Below are 17918 nucleotides of genomic sequence, written 5' to 3' on the forward strand. Positions count from 1 at the left end.
TTATGGTTACAAAATTGCTTTATTATTTAACAGGATTTTTATAATAATATTTAATTTTCAGAATAGACTCCAGTATAAAATTATCGTGTTTCGAGGATTAATAGTTTCCATATAAATATTTTTATTAATATGAAGATAACATAAAAAATGTTGATCTTACATCTTGGTAATAATATTTTTAAAGTTGAAACTTCGAATGAGATAATAGTACACACTTCGTAATTGTGTTCAAAACACAGTGGAAAATATCAATACTCTACCTCAAAACAATTAACGCTAGAATTCAAATTAATAATAATACTACTGCGTAATTGTAGCCCTGGGGTTGTATACAATATGAATTGCATTAACACAACATAATTATACATTAACGTTAAAAAGATACAGGTTACAGCTCGTTGGCAATTTAAACTAGAAAATACCCCAATCTGGAATGAAAATCACTTTTGGTTCGCTCGCGTTCAAACTTGAACGTAAAACCGATATGTATATCGTCACGGTCGGAAATGACTACAAAATTTCAATGTGAAAAATGCAGCAAGTTTGATTTCCACGTACGATTCGCCTCGATCTGGTTCGCGTATCCGTTAAATCTGTTCGATCGGTAAACGGAGTAGTGTCAACCAGAGTCGAATTAGGTAAATGTTTTCCATACTTGCAGTTACATTTATCTCTTTAGATACGCAACGATTTCAGTGAAAAGCTCGAGTTTGCTAAATATTTGTCGACGATAATCGCCACAAAGGCCGTTTGAACGTATCCACGGCCATGCCGCATCGTAGTGAACATAATAGGGAAGGTTCCCCTGCTCGATGGATAGCAATGTAGCTGACTCTTACGCCACTGTATATACACCCTCTTCCGTCTACATTGACACAAACTGCGCGCGTAAGACGGTACTCGTGCTGGTGAATGTTTGTCTGGATCCTTGTAGCACAGACTCGTTCTATGTACAGGACTTAGCTCGAGGACTTTGCCAGCGTCCTTGCTTGCATTTGCCTAACCGCGTTAACAGATCCTGATCCAAACATCAGGTACCGTACCTCGAAGACCGTTCAACGGAGCTTTCCCGACCGAATCGTGCCAAGAACTCACCGTCGCATTTCGCGTCGTTGACTTTCGCTCGAAAGAGTCTCCGTCGTTCCGCTCGACGTACCTTTTCGAACATATTTCATAAATAATGCCGCGCAGTTGGCAGATCCCTCCACCAAAATGTAGACGACGCCATTCAAGGAAAATTTCCCGTGTCACTGGACTTTGAATAAGGCATACGGTGATACGTCTCGGTATTAGAAAATACGACAAGGTTCTTTTAAAAAGAAGTACGCGTGTACGCTAAATTACTATTATTTTATTACTATGCCTCGACGTAATCATCGTTCGAAGTAATTCAAGAGTGTGAGCACTATATTCGTTAGATTCGTGCTAAGTGGCTTATTATTTCGTATATTTACAAATAGTAATCAAAGGAATCGAACAGGTATTCGTTATTTTTTTTAATTAGTCATAGTGTTGGAAGATCGATTAGGCGACAATTGAACGCACGATTGAACGTGGGTCAATCGAGAGTTTAGTTGGTTTTCAAATATTCAACAGAACAGTCGAAGTATTTCAAGAGTTTTTGACATGGAAGATGTCATATTTGTATAAAAATTGATAATAAATATATTTCTGTATGTAAAAAATGTTATTCGGTTTCAACTTGTAGCCATACAACTTGTACAACTATAACATGTACAATAGTTTTGTTTCTTTGTTTCTCCTGGCATAGGTAGCTGCAATTCTAGTGAAACTTCCGGAATGCCTTTCGTGAAGGGCAGACCTCTTACCCAGAAACCTCAAATAGTGTCGACTGTAGTAATAACGTGTTCTTTCTTTTATCCATTAGTTGAATGTTATATTTTAGATAAGTGTTGTCTGCGGGTAGAGCCCGTTAGGCGTGTTCGTCACCCTCTAAACACCGTACTGCGTTTATATGGAGAGCACTAGAGTAACGTGACTTTTATAAAGGTTCTTTATAAATCAAAGATAGAAAAATTAGTCTTGGAAGATACCGTAAATCGTATACGGTTCATAAAACCAGCGACTAAGGAAAAATTATTCGACATTGTCCGCATCAGACTCGATATTATCCCAATATTGAATTTTTCTTACTCAACTAACTATTCTTAGTTTTTCGTTATGATAAGTGTTTATTATAAAGTTGATTGTAAGTGTTGCTCCCAGTATAAAATAAATAACAAATTCGCGTATCTAAACAAATTTATAGAATGCAAGTTTACTTCTCAATACATAAAAACACGAAGGAAGATTTTTAAGGAAAATGATGCTTTCACTATTAAAGAAAACGTGTGTTTTAACACGAGCACGTCTGAATAGTCGAATGAAATTCAATGAAACTTTATATTCATATTTTATATTCTCATTTTAAGACGTGATTCAGTTTTGAGCAAAACTCAAAGTCTGCCTCGATCCTATCATCTACCTCATAGATAACAATGGCCACCTCTTGTAATTTATTCGATTTCCAAGATATACGTACTCGTTGTTTGTCAATGTTTCAAAAACTGTTTATCATATATCTCAAAGAGGATTAAATTTTACACAAAAACTCTTTCTCCGACGAAGAAAAAATTAAACATTTTTCATCGAAAAGTATTGTAATGCATTCGTCTCTTAATTCCAATAATTATTCGAGATAGTACTTAAGTGATGTACAGATCACTCTGCACGTCGACAGTGGCGTATCAATGCACTACGAATGAAATAACAAAATACAAAAATTGGCGCTGATAATACTATTTATGTAATATATTTATTAATTTCTGTTGCAGATGAGTGGCAAACGAACCAGGAGCTTTAAGTGCGCGGTTCACCATCGTGACCGTGAGGTTTGCTCGGAAAACGATTTTCATCTACTCGTACACGAGCCTCCTCTCTTCCGCAGGTATGACTACCTACGTATATTTAAAATTTTACCAGCTTCTATAAAAATACAACAAATGCGCGAAAACAAGATTGAATGTTTCTGTAAATATCGAAGTAACCAATTCAGAAAAAAGAAGTTAACAGAATGAGGTTAACGTCTCATTAATCTCCTATGGTTATTCCTACCTGTTACTATAATCCACGTACGATTTTACCTACGAGAAGTTCATAAGTGTAGGTATGAGATAAATATCGGTTCGATTGGGTGTGAATGGAAAGTATTTGGGACAGAGCAAACGACATCGAGCGGATGTTTATAGTTTACAGTAGGATATCAGTTTTGAGAGGGTGCATGGAACGGGTCTGGAGTTTTAGGCTAGAGGAGACGAACGAGACACTCGAGGAAAGGGTTTTGTTACGTGTGAACCGGTCATGATCAGAAAGTTGAGACGTGTGGATCGTAGAGTGGGAGTTTTATGCTTAAATATACTTTACACTGTTATTATCATAGAAGAAGTGTAACGTCGTTAACCTGCCTGAACGGATAACATTCCTCCACATAAGTAAACTGATTATTTGTATCAGGTTGTGTAATAAGTCTATTCGCGTCCACGACGGTAAGCAAAATTATCGTTCATGTTAGCTGCGATGAATAAACATGTCGAATTAAAGATGGTCTTTCTTAATCCTGATCGAATAAAGTGCCTCTTATAAAGAAGAGAACAGAATATTCATTTTCTCTACTTAATGCTTTTATGTAATTCTGAAGCAAAAAAAAGTGTGAAGAAATATTAAAACTGAAATTTGTAAAGTTTATATAATATATATATATATTTAACCATATATGTGTAACCGTATATATGATTTACCGTATAATTAAACGATTTATAGCAAAAAATACTGTTCACAACTATCATTCATATCGAGCAAAATTGTTATCCACCCCGATAACGTAAAACCGAGCATGTGACTTTAATAGCGTGACAAAAATTACTGCAGTTGGGTTGGAATATGTTACCTCACCCACCATATTCACCAAACCTTTCCCATCTGATCTTTACTCATTCTAACATCACAATTAGAAACTCAAAGACAGTATTTCGAAGAAAGACTGGGGCAATTAGAAGAACATTCTGTTTTACAAACTGAAAGAAAAGTAAAGTCAAATATCGGAAGAATTTCGCCAAAGTCAAGGAACAATTATCACCATTAAATCGTGATAAGCAAAGCGTAAATAAACGATTGTAGCAAGTTAGTAATAAATTAGTGCAAGTTCAGGGGGAATTAACCGAAAAGAACAAACTAAGGAAGGCACTAAGCGACAGATAACGTAGCAGTTGTCAATGTAATAACAAAATGTAACATTTGGAATTAATATAATGAATAAAAAGCATTATTCGAGAAACCTGACGTGCATTTACCTTCGTATTTTCCCAAACGAGAAGAAAAATTGCGAACGAAATTAATTTTCAAGAAAATGTTCGCCGAGATGACACTGCGCGTCAATGGCGTCTATGGCGTTTATGGTGTCGAAGAACGAAAATAAAATGAAAATATGGCTGAGACAGGATAGAAAGGTAGACGAAACGATGTTGAAGGGAATACATGGAAGATTCCGCATTTTATTATTCCGCTGAAACATCCGACGACACTGACGACGAAGACTGCTCTTTTAGTATTTTTATTCTGCATTTTACGCTTCACGGCGTTACTCGTGCGAGAAAATCTTGCAAAAGTACCGACATTGTAGGTACATCGCACGACTTGTAGAAGCATCAATGTCTTCCTACTTCCTATTATTCTGGAACAAGTATATCATACTCATTTCGATCCAAGGGCCAATTTGTCGTTCGTCACCTTGTCGCGGGTCAAGGATTGTAAATGCACAATTATTTTACAATGGTTGGAAACATTTCACGAACAATTTCTCAGTCATGCGAAAATAAGGACAAGGGTACACCTATGCACTCATCAGAAGCACACGCGTGTACGATGGAAAAGGAAACAATAATTCTTATAGAAATAAGAAAAAGGATACGACTATTTGTAAGAAAGTGTAAATACATTCGACGAAAAATTTATATCTCATATAACATTATTTCATTCTTGTACATATAAACCGTTTTATAGATACAAGAGCATCAAAATTTGGTATAAAATCTACAACCGATATTATTTGAAAACTGACGAGTTAATCGGATAATTTTGATCTTTTAAGTGTAATATCAAAATCATGAAAAATAAAATAGCTTCTTTTCTGTTTAAAAATCAATGAAATATAAATCTTTTTCCTTGTTTTATGATATTATAAAGAGTACTCGGTAAAAATCGTATAATAGTTATTTTACGTCGAAGACTGTACTTTTTTTGTTAAGTAACCAGCTTTCACCACCTCTTACGAATTCTTCACAAAATGCACAAATATCGTTAATTGTTTCCTCATCGTAAATAACTGAATCGCTCTATTAATAATTCAGTTTCCTCTTCAGCTTCTTTTTGCCTCGCTTTTGTGTTTTAGAATTTGAACATCCAAGTTTTTCTATCAGATCCAAGTCAGAGTAAAACACTGTTAAAAGTAGTCTGGAATTATTCCTCCATTTTGTCCGATATTAGAGAGCCAAATGCAAGTTAGAAAGTAAAAACTGAAACATTTCTCTGTTTAATAAGATCGGTATTACCAATTTCCCCTGCTTAAAAATCAATCACCGTTATAAGATTATTCTCGAAGATAAACACTCACGGAATAATTTGAAATAAAGGTTGCTAAAATCGTAAGCGTAGAGACTTGTCAATACTACGATAACCAAGACGCCCACTGTGTGTATTTACTCTTGGCCTAAAATATTTATTTTCTGGCTCTTCTCAGAAAAAGTTTGATAAGCCCTGCCCTGGAAGGTTCTTTCTTCTCAGCCTCCTTCGGTCTTCTTTCATACCATTCCCTTCTATTGCACGCAGCAAACAAATGCATTTCCAGTCGTTGCTTATAGATTCGATTTCCCAATCTATGAAAAATTCGTCTTCGGTTAGTGGCAGCTACCATTCTTTCGTTGAACGTTTCTCCGAATCGAATGCAAAAATACTTTCAGGAGAGAAGGTCTCAAAGAAACAAAAAATATCAATTGTTCGTTCCAATGCAATCCTCGAGTCTGTCGATTTATTTTCCACAGCGATCGTAATTAATATTTGAAATTTGTGTAGCCTCGGATCAGTTTCCTCGCGCGAGAATGCATTAAAAAATTGGAAAATTCATAAAAATGAAAATATAGCATCTTGGAACTTGCATAATTTTTATTACAAACATTTGTTATCATGGAGGCGATCAAATTCCGAGGATTAGTAAACTCTAAAAAATAATAGCCAAACTTTCACTTTTCTATTAAACATACATGTAAGAAGTGATCGGGTACCTTTGAGCGGTAGTGTAATTTAGTTTTTTGCGCAAGAATTCCTTGCAATGATAAATGCATAGCATCACGTACCATGAAGTGAGCGGCGAAAAAGTGTTATTACGGAAGAAAACATAAAGAAGGCGGAGAAAATGGTTCTTCAAGATCGAAAAATAACTATAAAAGAAATAACAGATGCCACTGGACACAACTTAGGAACAATAGACAGTATTCTATACGATCAAAATAATGATTTAGTAGTTAATAAAATCACTGTAAGGCTGTTAGGAGTTACTAGTGTTTTGTAAAGATTGTTCAAATCGTTTTTGGACGATAGTCTTATCAACGCATGAGAAATGTCGTTTCTGAGTTTCGATCCAGAGAAAAAAGACGGTCTAAAGTGTAACTAAGAAAACATGAATATACTAGACATAAGTTTCATCGATTATTTACCAAAACGTAAGAAAATAATTGCGTCTTACTATTCGAACCTTCCAAAAAGTGTCTCGTTGTAAACACATAAATATAAACATACGGAGAAGGACCAATGGAAATCTCACACTATGGTTATTATTATCATATTAAAGTAAGAATTACACCCCCATGCATCGTATTAGTCAGATCACGCCCTCTGTGATCGTTATTTGTTTTTTGAAAACATTTTTACAAAGGAAACACTTTTAACGCTAGAACTACTAAAGAGTTCAATTTGACCTGTTTCAAACTTCTTTTTAAAATTACTTAATTATTAACGGTGTCTTTGCCTAAAACATTCGTGGACAATTACCGAAATAGACAGTTAATGGTACTTGTAAATCAATTTGTCCTTTCCCTATATAACTTCGAAGATACATAAATATATATGTGGTCTGATACAAATAGTAATACATTCACCATTGGTAGTTTTAGTATTAAAAATGTTTTGCCTTCAAAACACTCGTAAAGTATTTGCTTTAGAAAAAGAATCTATGATGGCATTAAGAAAAAAGCTTATTTGCATTTTCCGATTAATAATTGTACTTAAAAGAAATAGGAGGTTATAGAAATATAGACATTGTTATTCCATTAACCTTTTCTTTCTATCGTCAGCTGTGTAAAAGTTACACTAGGTTGTTCAATAATTTTTGTGGTTTTTTCAATTATAACTAATACGAGTACAAATGGTACTCGTAAATTAAGGGGGACACCATTCTGAGACGTCAAGAAATGGATAAATATTGCGAATTTATTTTCTAAGTAGTTACTAAATGAAAAATGTAGTCTTTTTGAGAAAATATAAGTATAACTTTCAGCTTCATTTTACAATTTTGCGAAAGTAAAAATCACACAAAATGGCGAAGTTATTCGCTATTCCCAGAACTCTTTCTGGTGAAATATTGTTTGTTGACCGCCACAGTTGACAACAACTGGGAGGTTTGAGATAAAAAAATGTTGTCGATTCATAAAGTAGAGACTGTTATCCAAAATATAGCGTACGATTCTTCGAAAATTTGAATAATTGTAAAAATGGTTGAAGTTTGAAGAAAAACGATCATTTTTATCTTAAAAGTCGACTTTAAACGTTTATAAAAAATTACATAATTAACATATTAAAAAAATCTGATGGTACGATGTAGAATAAGCTATGCAGAATATCTCGGTAAAATTTGAAGTAAATCGAATGTGTCGTTTTGAAAATTTCATGTTACGTTTTGAGAAAAACGTAAAACAAGTTTATTTATCGCTGCAACTGCGCTAAATGTTTGAATCTCGAAATCTCTTTTTGACATAACATTTTACACACTTCTATTTTAAGAAAATGAAAAAAAAAATTCGATTTCTTTAATTCTTTAGAGTGGTGTACCCCCTTAATTTGCTCTTTCACCACCTAACTTTAAAGATACCTATGTATATGGTTTGACACAAATAGAAATACGTTCATCATCGTTAGTTCTATTGTTGATAAATGGATCAACTAAATCGAAATTACTGCAACGAATCCAAGAAACACCTCAATTCCTTCAGAATTAAATATTTAATTTACAAGTGCAATAAATGCATTCAAATCTATACGAAGATCATATAAGGAAGAATGTTCTATACTTATTACTCACTGTTCAATAAGGTGTTCACCCTTTTTGTACTTCTACGTCTCACATCTCACGTATCGGTACATTTATATTATTATCGTTGTTATTATTGGCGTTATCATAGTTACGTTTCTGTTCTCTGACAATTTGTATTTAATTACACCTCAATTCCTTCAGAATTAAATATTTAATTTACAAGTGCAATAAATGCATTCAAATCTATACGAAGATCATATATGGAAGAATGTTCTATACTTATTACTCACTGTTCAATAAGGTGTTCACCCTTTTTGTACTTCTACGTCTCACATCTCACGTATCGGTACATTTATATTATTATCGTTGTTATTATTGGCGTTATCATAGTTACGTTTCTGTTCTCTGACAATTTGTATTTAATTACACCTCAATTCCTTCAAAATTAAATATTTAATTTACAAGTGCAATAAATGCATTCAAATCTATACGAAGATCATATATGGAAGAATGTTCTATACTTATTACTCACTGTTCAATAAGGTGTTCACCCTTTTTGTACTTCTACGTCTCACATCTCACGTATCGGTACATTTATATTATTATCGTTGTTATTATTGGCGTTATCATAGTTACGTTTCTGTTCTCTGACAATTTGTATTTCATTACACCTCAATTCCTTCAGAATTAAATATTTAATTTACAAGTGCAATAAATGCATTCAAATCTATACGAAGATCATATATGGAAGAATGTTCTATACTTATTACTCACTGTTCAATAAGGTGTTCACCCTTTTTGTACTTCTACGTCTCACATCTCACGTATCGGTACATTTATATTATTATCGTTGTTATTATTGGCATTATCATAGTTACGTTTCTGTTCTCTGACAATTTGTATTTAATTACGTATTTATTTCTTAATCGAGCACTCGAGGGTTCGCGTGACCGTGGAGAAATATTTTCGAATCATAACCAAAGATACTCCAATGGATAAGAGTTCCTCGAGGGTCGCAACGAAATTAATCGCTCCTTCTTACGCGAGCAACTCGATAAGATTAATAAGCATGGATATGTCTCGAACATCGGAAAGGTGCCGGGACTCTCGAGCGTGGTCAATTCGACTTGTTCCTGGGCGCCGTTCATAAATAATTCATCGTATCGTCGGCATGGGAGATCGAAAAAGAAACGAGAGAAAAACGAGAGCAGGACAAGAGAGAGAAGAAAATGGGTAACAGGGACGGGAAAAGATACGATAAACGCGCACGCGATACAAGAAGAAAGAGAGACGAAACGTGACCGGGGAAAAAGAAGCAAAGAGTACATTACGGACGAGATGAGACAGAAACCGCGAAAAACAGCGTGTATACCGAGATCAAAGGACAAAAGAATAAAGGAAAGAGACCCAAAGGAAAACAAATGATCCAACGCGTGGGCAGGAGAGTCTTTATGGATGTCTTTAAAAAAATTAACGAGCCTTGAAAATAAAATTAATATATCTACCTCTGCAAACTTGAAACCCAAGTGAGCAAATAAAAGTTTAAAAAGCACTCTTAATTTATAATACCGATTTTTGGAGAAACATTAAATACGAGAGTCTTCGATTTAGCATGTTGCACGAGAAGATATTGCACATTCGTTGCCTTTGGTATTAACGGGGAAATATATTCGCGTTTCAATTCAATTGTACGAAATGTCAATTTTTATTAATACCGTACAGTGTATTATAAATAAAGTACGCGTTCTTCGATATTTTTCTTAATCGTGTCAACTGATCTTAAACGCGAATGATTTTGTATTGCTCGAAACGGTATTAATTAACGAGGTTGAGTCTAACGTAAAAGTGATATTGTTTCTTATTTTAACGAGTGCTAAATGCTATTCTGAGACACGACTGATAAAATTAAGGTTCTTAAATTACAGATTATTAAATTTGTTTAACGAAGGAGAATCGTTTCTGCATTGACAATTAAATAAATATTTGCACTTTTCTGTCTAATTCACTCTTACCTTGCAATAGTAAAAAATATAAGATAAAAATATAAAATGCAAGAATTTTATGTATATAAATATTTTATCGATGTTCGAACATGCAAAATGTTTATTTTCAACTGTAAGTGAGTACTATCGAATAAAAATAGTGGTATTATTGATCACTAGAGTAATAAGTAATGTTCTGGATATTCGAGACTAATAGTTTAATCGAGCAAAGCTGAATTGGTATATTATTTAGTATTATAATTACAAACAATTTAAAATAGATACCATATAGATAAAAAAGAGACATAATCAAAAAGCTTTCCATTTTTAATTATTCAATAGAGTAATAAATTATATGACTACTACTTCTTTCTTCTATAATCGTATAGATGCAGAGAAGAACAAGATTCCATGAACGATCATACTGTGCAATAAATAAGTGCCGTAATGTTCAAGATTCAGCCATATTTTTATCTTTTTCTCCACTCCACATTCATACGCATACGACAATTGGATCATGTTATTAGTTTCTACACGTATTTTATCTATTATTTCCAACACATTAAATTGTCTGAATACTACAACTACTACTTTCACTTAATTCGATAATCTTTGTGATTTCGTTCAAATAATTACTACCACGTGGCGTCCTCTAAAATTATAAAATATGTTTCTTATTAAACGAAGGTGAAGAGAACATAACTACATTGCAACTATATGTAAATAATCTAAATTTAAATGAAGTTCTATCACAGCACACTTGACTCGAGCCTTAATCATTCGTTACTCGATAGATTCGTTTCCATGCGTTCACAATTTAACATAACTACGTATATATAGCTACATATTTACAAATACCTATGATACACCATATTGATATACATATTTCACAACGTAATCGATACTGTTATTCAACTATTGAACATGCAATAGTATATACGTAAATACCTATATACACTACGAGCTGACCATAAGTTCGCACAATTTTGATTGTTAATAAAAAGAAGTCCCACACCATTCGATCCAATATGTTGCTAATTTCTTTCTTTTATGTTTCAATTCGTAAACTTATGAAATTTCCAAAGAGTGCTCAGATCTGACAATAAACTAATAAATAAATAAATATATATATAAATAAAGGACTCTTTGGAAACTCTTACATATTTGTTTAAATTAATGATCAATTATGTCAAATTAACATAATCCATTCGGTATAATGATCAATAAGAACAATCAAATTTTGTTTTGAATTCATACTTGTTTCATTATTTAGATATATTAACGAAATGTTGGTCCATAAATTACAATATGGTTACCTTAATGTGTAATATTTTATTATAAGAACAAAACAATTTCAAACGTTACCCCTTTTTGGTAATTCCGTTCATTATTCGTAATCTCGACATTGTTAAAATCGAAATTTTGATCCTAACGTAAAATATATTTTGTAAACACTGTACGTTGACCGGTGAGTTTAAAACTACCTATTTTATTCCCATACGTTCATTTTCCCCATTATTGCGCGCAAAGTGTATCGAACGAACCACGTATTGAAAATGCTGAGAAAAAATCCACCTGTCGCCTGTTAAGATGACAACGACACGACGAAACGCATACCTCCGGACACGAGACAAGGAAATTTTCGCGGGACGAAGTACTGAAAATAAAAAAAGACAACGAATCACGACACGTGAACAACGACTTTCAAAATTTCATTAAAATCGTTTTGGCGGCGCTATTTTAAAGTATGAGAGGAAGGGAAAACGGAAATATAAGGAAGTGGGGATAAGCGTTTCATCCCGGGCCTGCTAGTGGACTCGTCAGTAAGGCATCCTAGCAGGCCCTGCCTTATACGCCGGGACATTGGAAGATCGGTAAGAGGTCGTATATATAGTGATCGGAGCAGGTACGGGAACTTGCGGGAAACGGTTGATGGTGAGTTTCCCTCTGGTGGCAAGCGTGGGTAGTGCCGCCACATAACCCCCTTGCCAGTGGTAAACGATACTTTGAAGTTCCGTCCTGATGTCCCAGTGGCGTAGGTATTTGTTCCGTTGTTCGGTGGCACAACAAGGCACAGGAGGAGGTTGTCTAGAGTAGTGGACGAGAGGAATGGTTCCTTTTCGTAGTAAGGCCCAGCTGCTGTCGATTACGAACTACGCATGGCGAGCCTTGTATGCTCAAGCCGCGATTTTTGCTTGTTGTCCGACGTTGATGCGTGAGCGTACCGGTACTTATGAAACGCATCCGTGTGGTCGGTGAATAATGTCGACTAAAGCTGCCTGCTGTCCTCCTGGGGTTGATCCTGATGGTTAGCCGGAAGTATAGCGTCATATCGTCGCTGGCAGGTAAAGGAGTCAACCCTCGGAGAGGGGGATTTACGAAAAATCGGCCTTTACACGTTGCGTTCCATCCATCGTCTTGTGCTGCACCTCTACTGCTGCTGTGCTGTTGTCCAGAAGGTTGCGTGTTGCTAGACGGGGTCACCACTTTGGCGGCGCTATTTTAAAGTATGAGAGGAAGGGAAAACGGAAATATAAGGAAGTGGGGATAAGCGTTTCATCCCGGGCCTGCTAGTGGACTCGTCAGTAAGGCATCCTAGCAGGCCCTGCCTTATACGCCGGGACATTGGAAGATCGGTAAGAGGTCGTATATATAGTGATCGGAGCAGGTACGGGAACTTGCGGGAAACGGTTGATGGTGAGTTTCCCTCTGGTGGCAAGCGTGGGTAGTGCCGCCACATCGTTTAAAATTCTATCTTCCCTTGTTCCAAAGAGAGCGATCGCAAAGTATCAGAATGGAAGGACGGAACTGTGACTGAGGAGGGTCGCGAATGGGAGCACAAGAAAAATGACAGAAGACACGCGGGAGAAATAAAAACGTCAACGAAATATAGGCAGGCGAGGCGAGGCGAATCAAATGTAAAAATAGAGGAAATCACAATTCGCACCCGCTCTCACGCGTACATCTACAGTCTACAGCATGAAATCTCTACACCAGCATGGAGAAATTCCTGTGCACACAAGATAAGAAGCAACGGCAACCTGCAGCCTCTTTGCAAATAAAATATCACTCGGGCGTCAAGCGGACAGAAGCGAGAAGAACGGGGATGGAAAGAAGGGGTGGGAGGGAGAGAAGGGGCAGAGAAACGGAGGGTGGCCGGGCGGAAATATAACGAGACGATATTCAAGGCAGGTAGCGCGAGCACGCTTGGAATTCGACGCGAGTAGAGCCCTTAAGTCTCGTGGCATTCCCCCTTTCTCATCGTCGCTCCTGTTCCGCGACCCGACGCGAAGCGACGCGACGCCTCGACACCTCGACACCTCGACACCTCGACACCTCTTTCGTCACCGATGGGGAAAGGACCATGCAAATTTTCGCGGCGAGTCGAGTCGAGGAAAGGTATAAAAGTGGCTGCACGACACCCTTGAGACCACAAGCCGCTTTGACATCGGAAAACTAAGAATACTTTATTGTCGGCGATACGTCTTCCTGGGAGCAATTGCGTACGCGATGAATTCCAGATAGCACGTGGCTCGCGTCACGTGACTCGAGTACACAGTTTACGCACTTTACGACACAACTGTGGACCACTGGTCAAATTTTGGGAAACTCGGTCCAAGGAAGACATTTATTTTCCATCCGTACGTGTAACATTGTCACACTACTCCCGATAGTGACATTTTCAGAGACGTGTAACTCACAACTGTGGTACCGAGTTTTAAGAACTGTACGAACATGTCGCGTTAGGTACGAGTGAACTGTACGTTGAACCAACATTTCTCGAATTATTTTTGTTCGATCATGAGTTACGTTTCGTCTGTAAAATCTAAAATCTATAATCAATGCTCAAATGTATTTTATTTATGAAAACGATTAAATTAACTCTGTGAATAAAAATTGACTTCTCCTTTAAATTTAATATATTTTTTAATAAACGTTTAACATTTTTTGCTAAATTTTAGCGTTATAATTTTTCCTTCTTAACGGATAATTGTCAATGACTTTTATACTGCGGTTTTTATGTTACAAGATCATACGTTGTATTTCCAAGAAATATTCCTTAAGATAAAAATAACAAATTGCTTGTTCGGTCTACTACAATGAGTAATATTATATTCATGAAAATAGTATTCTTTTGAAAAACAAGAGATTATCTGGTTTCGTTCGCACAATTAATATTCCATCGCATTAGCTTAATTAAGATTAATTAATTTAAATAATGAGAATGCAGATATCTAATGCTAATTGTAACTGCGCGTGTATAAGAACAATGTAAACGTGTCGAAATTTTCATCGACTATATGCAAATTTTTAGATTTTCTAAAACAGCTCTGTCATTATAAAATTTAAATCAACTAATTGTAAGTAGCAAATAACATGAAGGAAACGAGCACTCGTTAACAATATCGCTGTGGAAAGTTTTCTAGATAGTTTATCGTAAAAACTAAGAGTGCCAAAGTTTGAGATCAAAGTTTGAAACAAAAGGTGTAAATAAATTCAAAAGAATCATCGCGATAGGTAAATTATAAATGATTATTCGGTACAAGAAGTAATATATCTGTACGAAGGATTTTCAAGCGCTTTAAATTAATATAAAGGTAACAAAATGAATCCAGCACAGTAACGTAAACGAATTAAATACTTTGCAAATATAGTTAAGAGCACTTGTTTATTTTCAAATATAACAATGGTAATGTATCTTTATTGCAGCAAAATTATATACCGTATGAATTGAAAAATTAAGCTCAATGTACTTTTATATCGTTTTTCCCTTGTAAAAAAATACTACGACGCTTCGACTTTGAACAACTGTAAATATACGAACGATAGGATCTACATGAAACTTCACACGTGTTCATCGAACAGTAGTAGCATCTTTAAAAAAATAAAACGACGAACCCAATAGCTTCATTTCTTATCGAACGATAAAACTTATCGAGTCGACCTATTGGTACGACTTCGATAAATGCAACTTCGACACTTGCATGCAAATCTTGTGTTATATAGCGTTGACAAACGGACTACATAGAAACATAGAATATGAAATATATGGCATCGATAATAGGGATTTGCAATATTTTACTTTTCGATTTCTAATCGTTTCAACCGTTTCCTTTCCATTCAAAAATACACGTCTTTCCCCCGAAAAAGTATTAAGCCGAGTAATTGGAGAGCCGCGCGAAGATTCCTAGCGTTCCCAGTTCCATAATTTTAGTCTAGCCTCTATACGTCCGTTTCACCGGCACGCAAGAGACGTTTTTAATCGCAGTTTCCGTACAGAGTGCACCAAGCGGAAAATTTCTACGAGAAACACGGCTATTAACCGTAGATTCCTTTCTGTTCTTCCATCTCTCGCTTTATAAATCCCTCGTGCAGCGTGTTCTCGTTCCTAACGCGAAAGCGCCCGTTTTATACTTACCCTTGGTAGAAGAGTTGACTTCGAGCCCGGTAAAGGCCCCGGCTTTCTTCGTGGCCAGGCTCAGAGAGAGCTATCCCAGACCTAGCTGGCTGGGGATATAAAGCATCTCGGATAGATATAATCCAACGCGAAGCCACGAAACAAAGATCCGGCTCCTTTGCGATGTTAAACTTTAGTTAAGCTCTCCGAGTTAATATGACTGATTCCGTTTTCGCTCGCCGTAATTCTTGTACCAACGCCTACCCGCCACGCTGGCCAACATTTTTTTCAAGTATGAAAAAGCCACGTCCGTGGTTCGTAATAAGGGATGATTTTTGCGGTTTCCTTCCCTCGGATTAAATTCTAGCTGCACAGCGTTGCTTTACGATTAAAGTGGCGCTTATAAATAGCACTTTTTCACCACTGTGAAAGTGATTCTAAATGCACGCATAACGCGCGAACAAATTACCTTGGCATTTTAGCGAGACGTGGGAACAATTGTAACGAGTGGTTTCTTTCAGGTCACAATGATACCTACGATCGAACGTCTGTAAACTTTAAAACGTTCTGGATACGTTTCACGATCATTCTTGCTTATTCTCAAATTATGCAAAATTGTTTCAAATAATTGTCGCTAGTTTTTTAACGTTTCCTCTCGGTTCACGATGAATTGCACTCTCTATTTATGCTATTTACTTACACTTAATCCTATTCTGTTCTGTCTACCTGTAACACGTGTCACTTCCATTTTTCCCGTATGCCCCATCTGTCATCCAGAGAGATAATCTCTGTAATTTTGTCCAGCCAATCCTCTCTCTCTCTCTCTCTCTTTGTTCCTTCTCGCTACACGTTCCCACGACTATCTTTTCCCTGCAAATTCTACACATTCCTTTCTCCTTTTTTCACAATGTTACAAACGCATCGGTGGGCAAAACTCGCTCGAACCATCAATGCAAAATTACCAGAACGAGATTAACCTCTTGCCCTGGAAATTAATTGGCGAGCCCGTGACTAACTCGTCCGAAACTAGTTTTCACTTGTATTAATTTCTATCAAAGTTTTAAGTGGATCGTGTGTAAGAAATGCATATAGTCGCACTATTTAAACAAGTATAAATAAGATTTACAATGTCTTAAAGTATTTCAAGAAGCGTACAACAAGCGAGGAGCACAGTACGTCTTTCCAACGCAAGAGGTTAAGTCTCTTCCCTTCATAATTTCGTTCCCTAATCCGAATCTAACAATAATTCTCCCCTTTTGCTTTCGAATATATTCTCTCATAAATATCTTCTTACGCCATATGAGACACAACGATCCTCTAATCTTGTTCTTTATATCTTTCCCTCTTAGTTCTTTCGCAATTTCTTCCTCCATTTGTTTCCTCCTCCGCATTTCCATCGTTGAATATCCTGTTTAATAGAAAAAAAGCTCCCACAACCTTGTTTTCCATCTTGCCATTTATCTCTTCCCGACATACATTCCCTATTTGAAGTTTCTTCTCGAAACGTAACGCTCCCCTTCCCATCCTTGATTTCATCTTCTTTTCTCGCTTCGTCTTTGATCACATAACCCTCTCGTATGCTTTATACCCTACCACACTCCCCAATAACGCGTTGAATAGCTTTGTGTTGCTGTACACAAAGTAGTTCTTTGAACTTTCCCTCCTCTCTCCTCAATATCTCTATCATTACCATACTCGTCTTCTTCGTCCTTTCCTTAAAAGAAATGGGTACATGTTTATTTGCATATTATGGATAATTTCCATGTATTAAAACATTGTATACCTTTCCACATAATTCAAGAGAATATATATATACACACACGTATACACAAGCGCGCGTTTGTAATACATACGTGTATATGTAACGCATATCGAACATATATTTAACATATAATACATATAGAAATACACAGACTAGCATGTAAAAGTGTAAAGAAAAATTGTTTTTTCTTCAATTTTCTTTTTCGCAAAGGAGTACATACGGATTTGTTTATATTTGATTAACTTTCGAAACTTAGATTGTATACCAATTATTTATAGATAATTAAAATTTTATTAACTGCCACTGCATTGTCTTTTTGTAATTTGTACTTTTAAGGATACTTTTTCCTTCTCGATACCATATCTCCCATTCGGCTTCTTTTCTCTGCCTCCCTCAACTTTTCCATTTCACTCGTCC

The 17918-nt window shown here is 35.9% G+C and overlaps 1 protein-coding gene across 1 annotated transcript in view; it reads left to right on the top strand.

The window, feature by feature from the left end:
• The window catches only part of Stet (stem cell tumor), a 615911-nt gene that overhangs the window by 405785 nt on the left and 192208 nt on the right, over positions 1 to 17918 (top strand). The window contains exon 5 of the mRNA XM_076306653.1: positions 2835 to 2947. Coding sequence (XP_076162768.1) covers positions 2835 to 2947 — 113 coding nt within the window. The remainder of the gene's footprint in view (positions 1 to 2834; positions 2948 to 17918) is intronic.

This window comes from Ptiloglossa arizonensis, chromosome 3 (genome assembly GCF_051014685.1).
Source record: "Ptiloglossa arizonensis isolate GNS036 chromosome 3, iyPtiAriz1_principal, whole genome shotgun sequence".
NCBI classification, from domain to species: domain Eukaryota; kingdom Metazoa; phylum Arthropoda; class Insecta; order Hymenoptera; family Colletidae; genus Ptiloglossa; species Ptiloglossa arizonensis.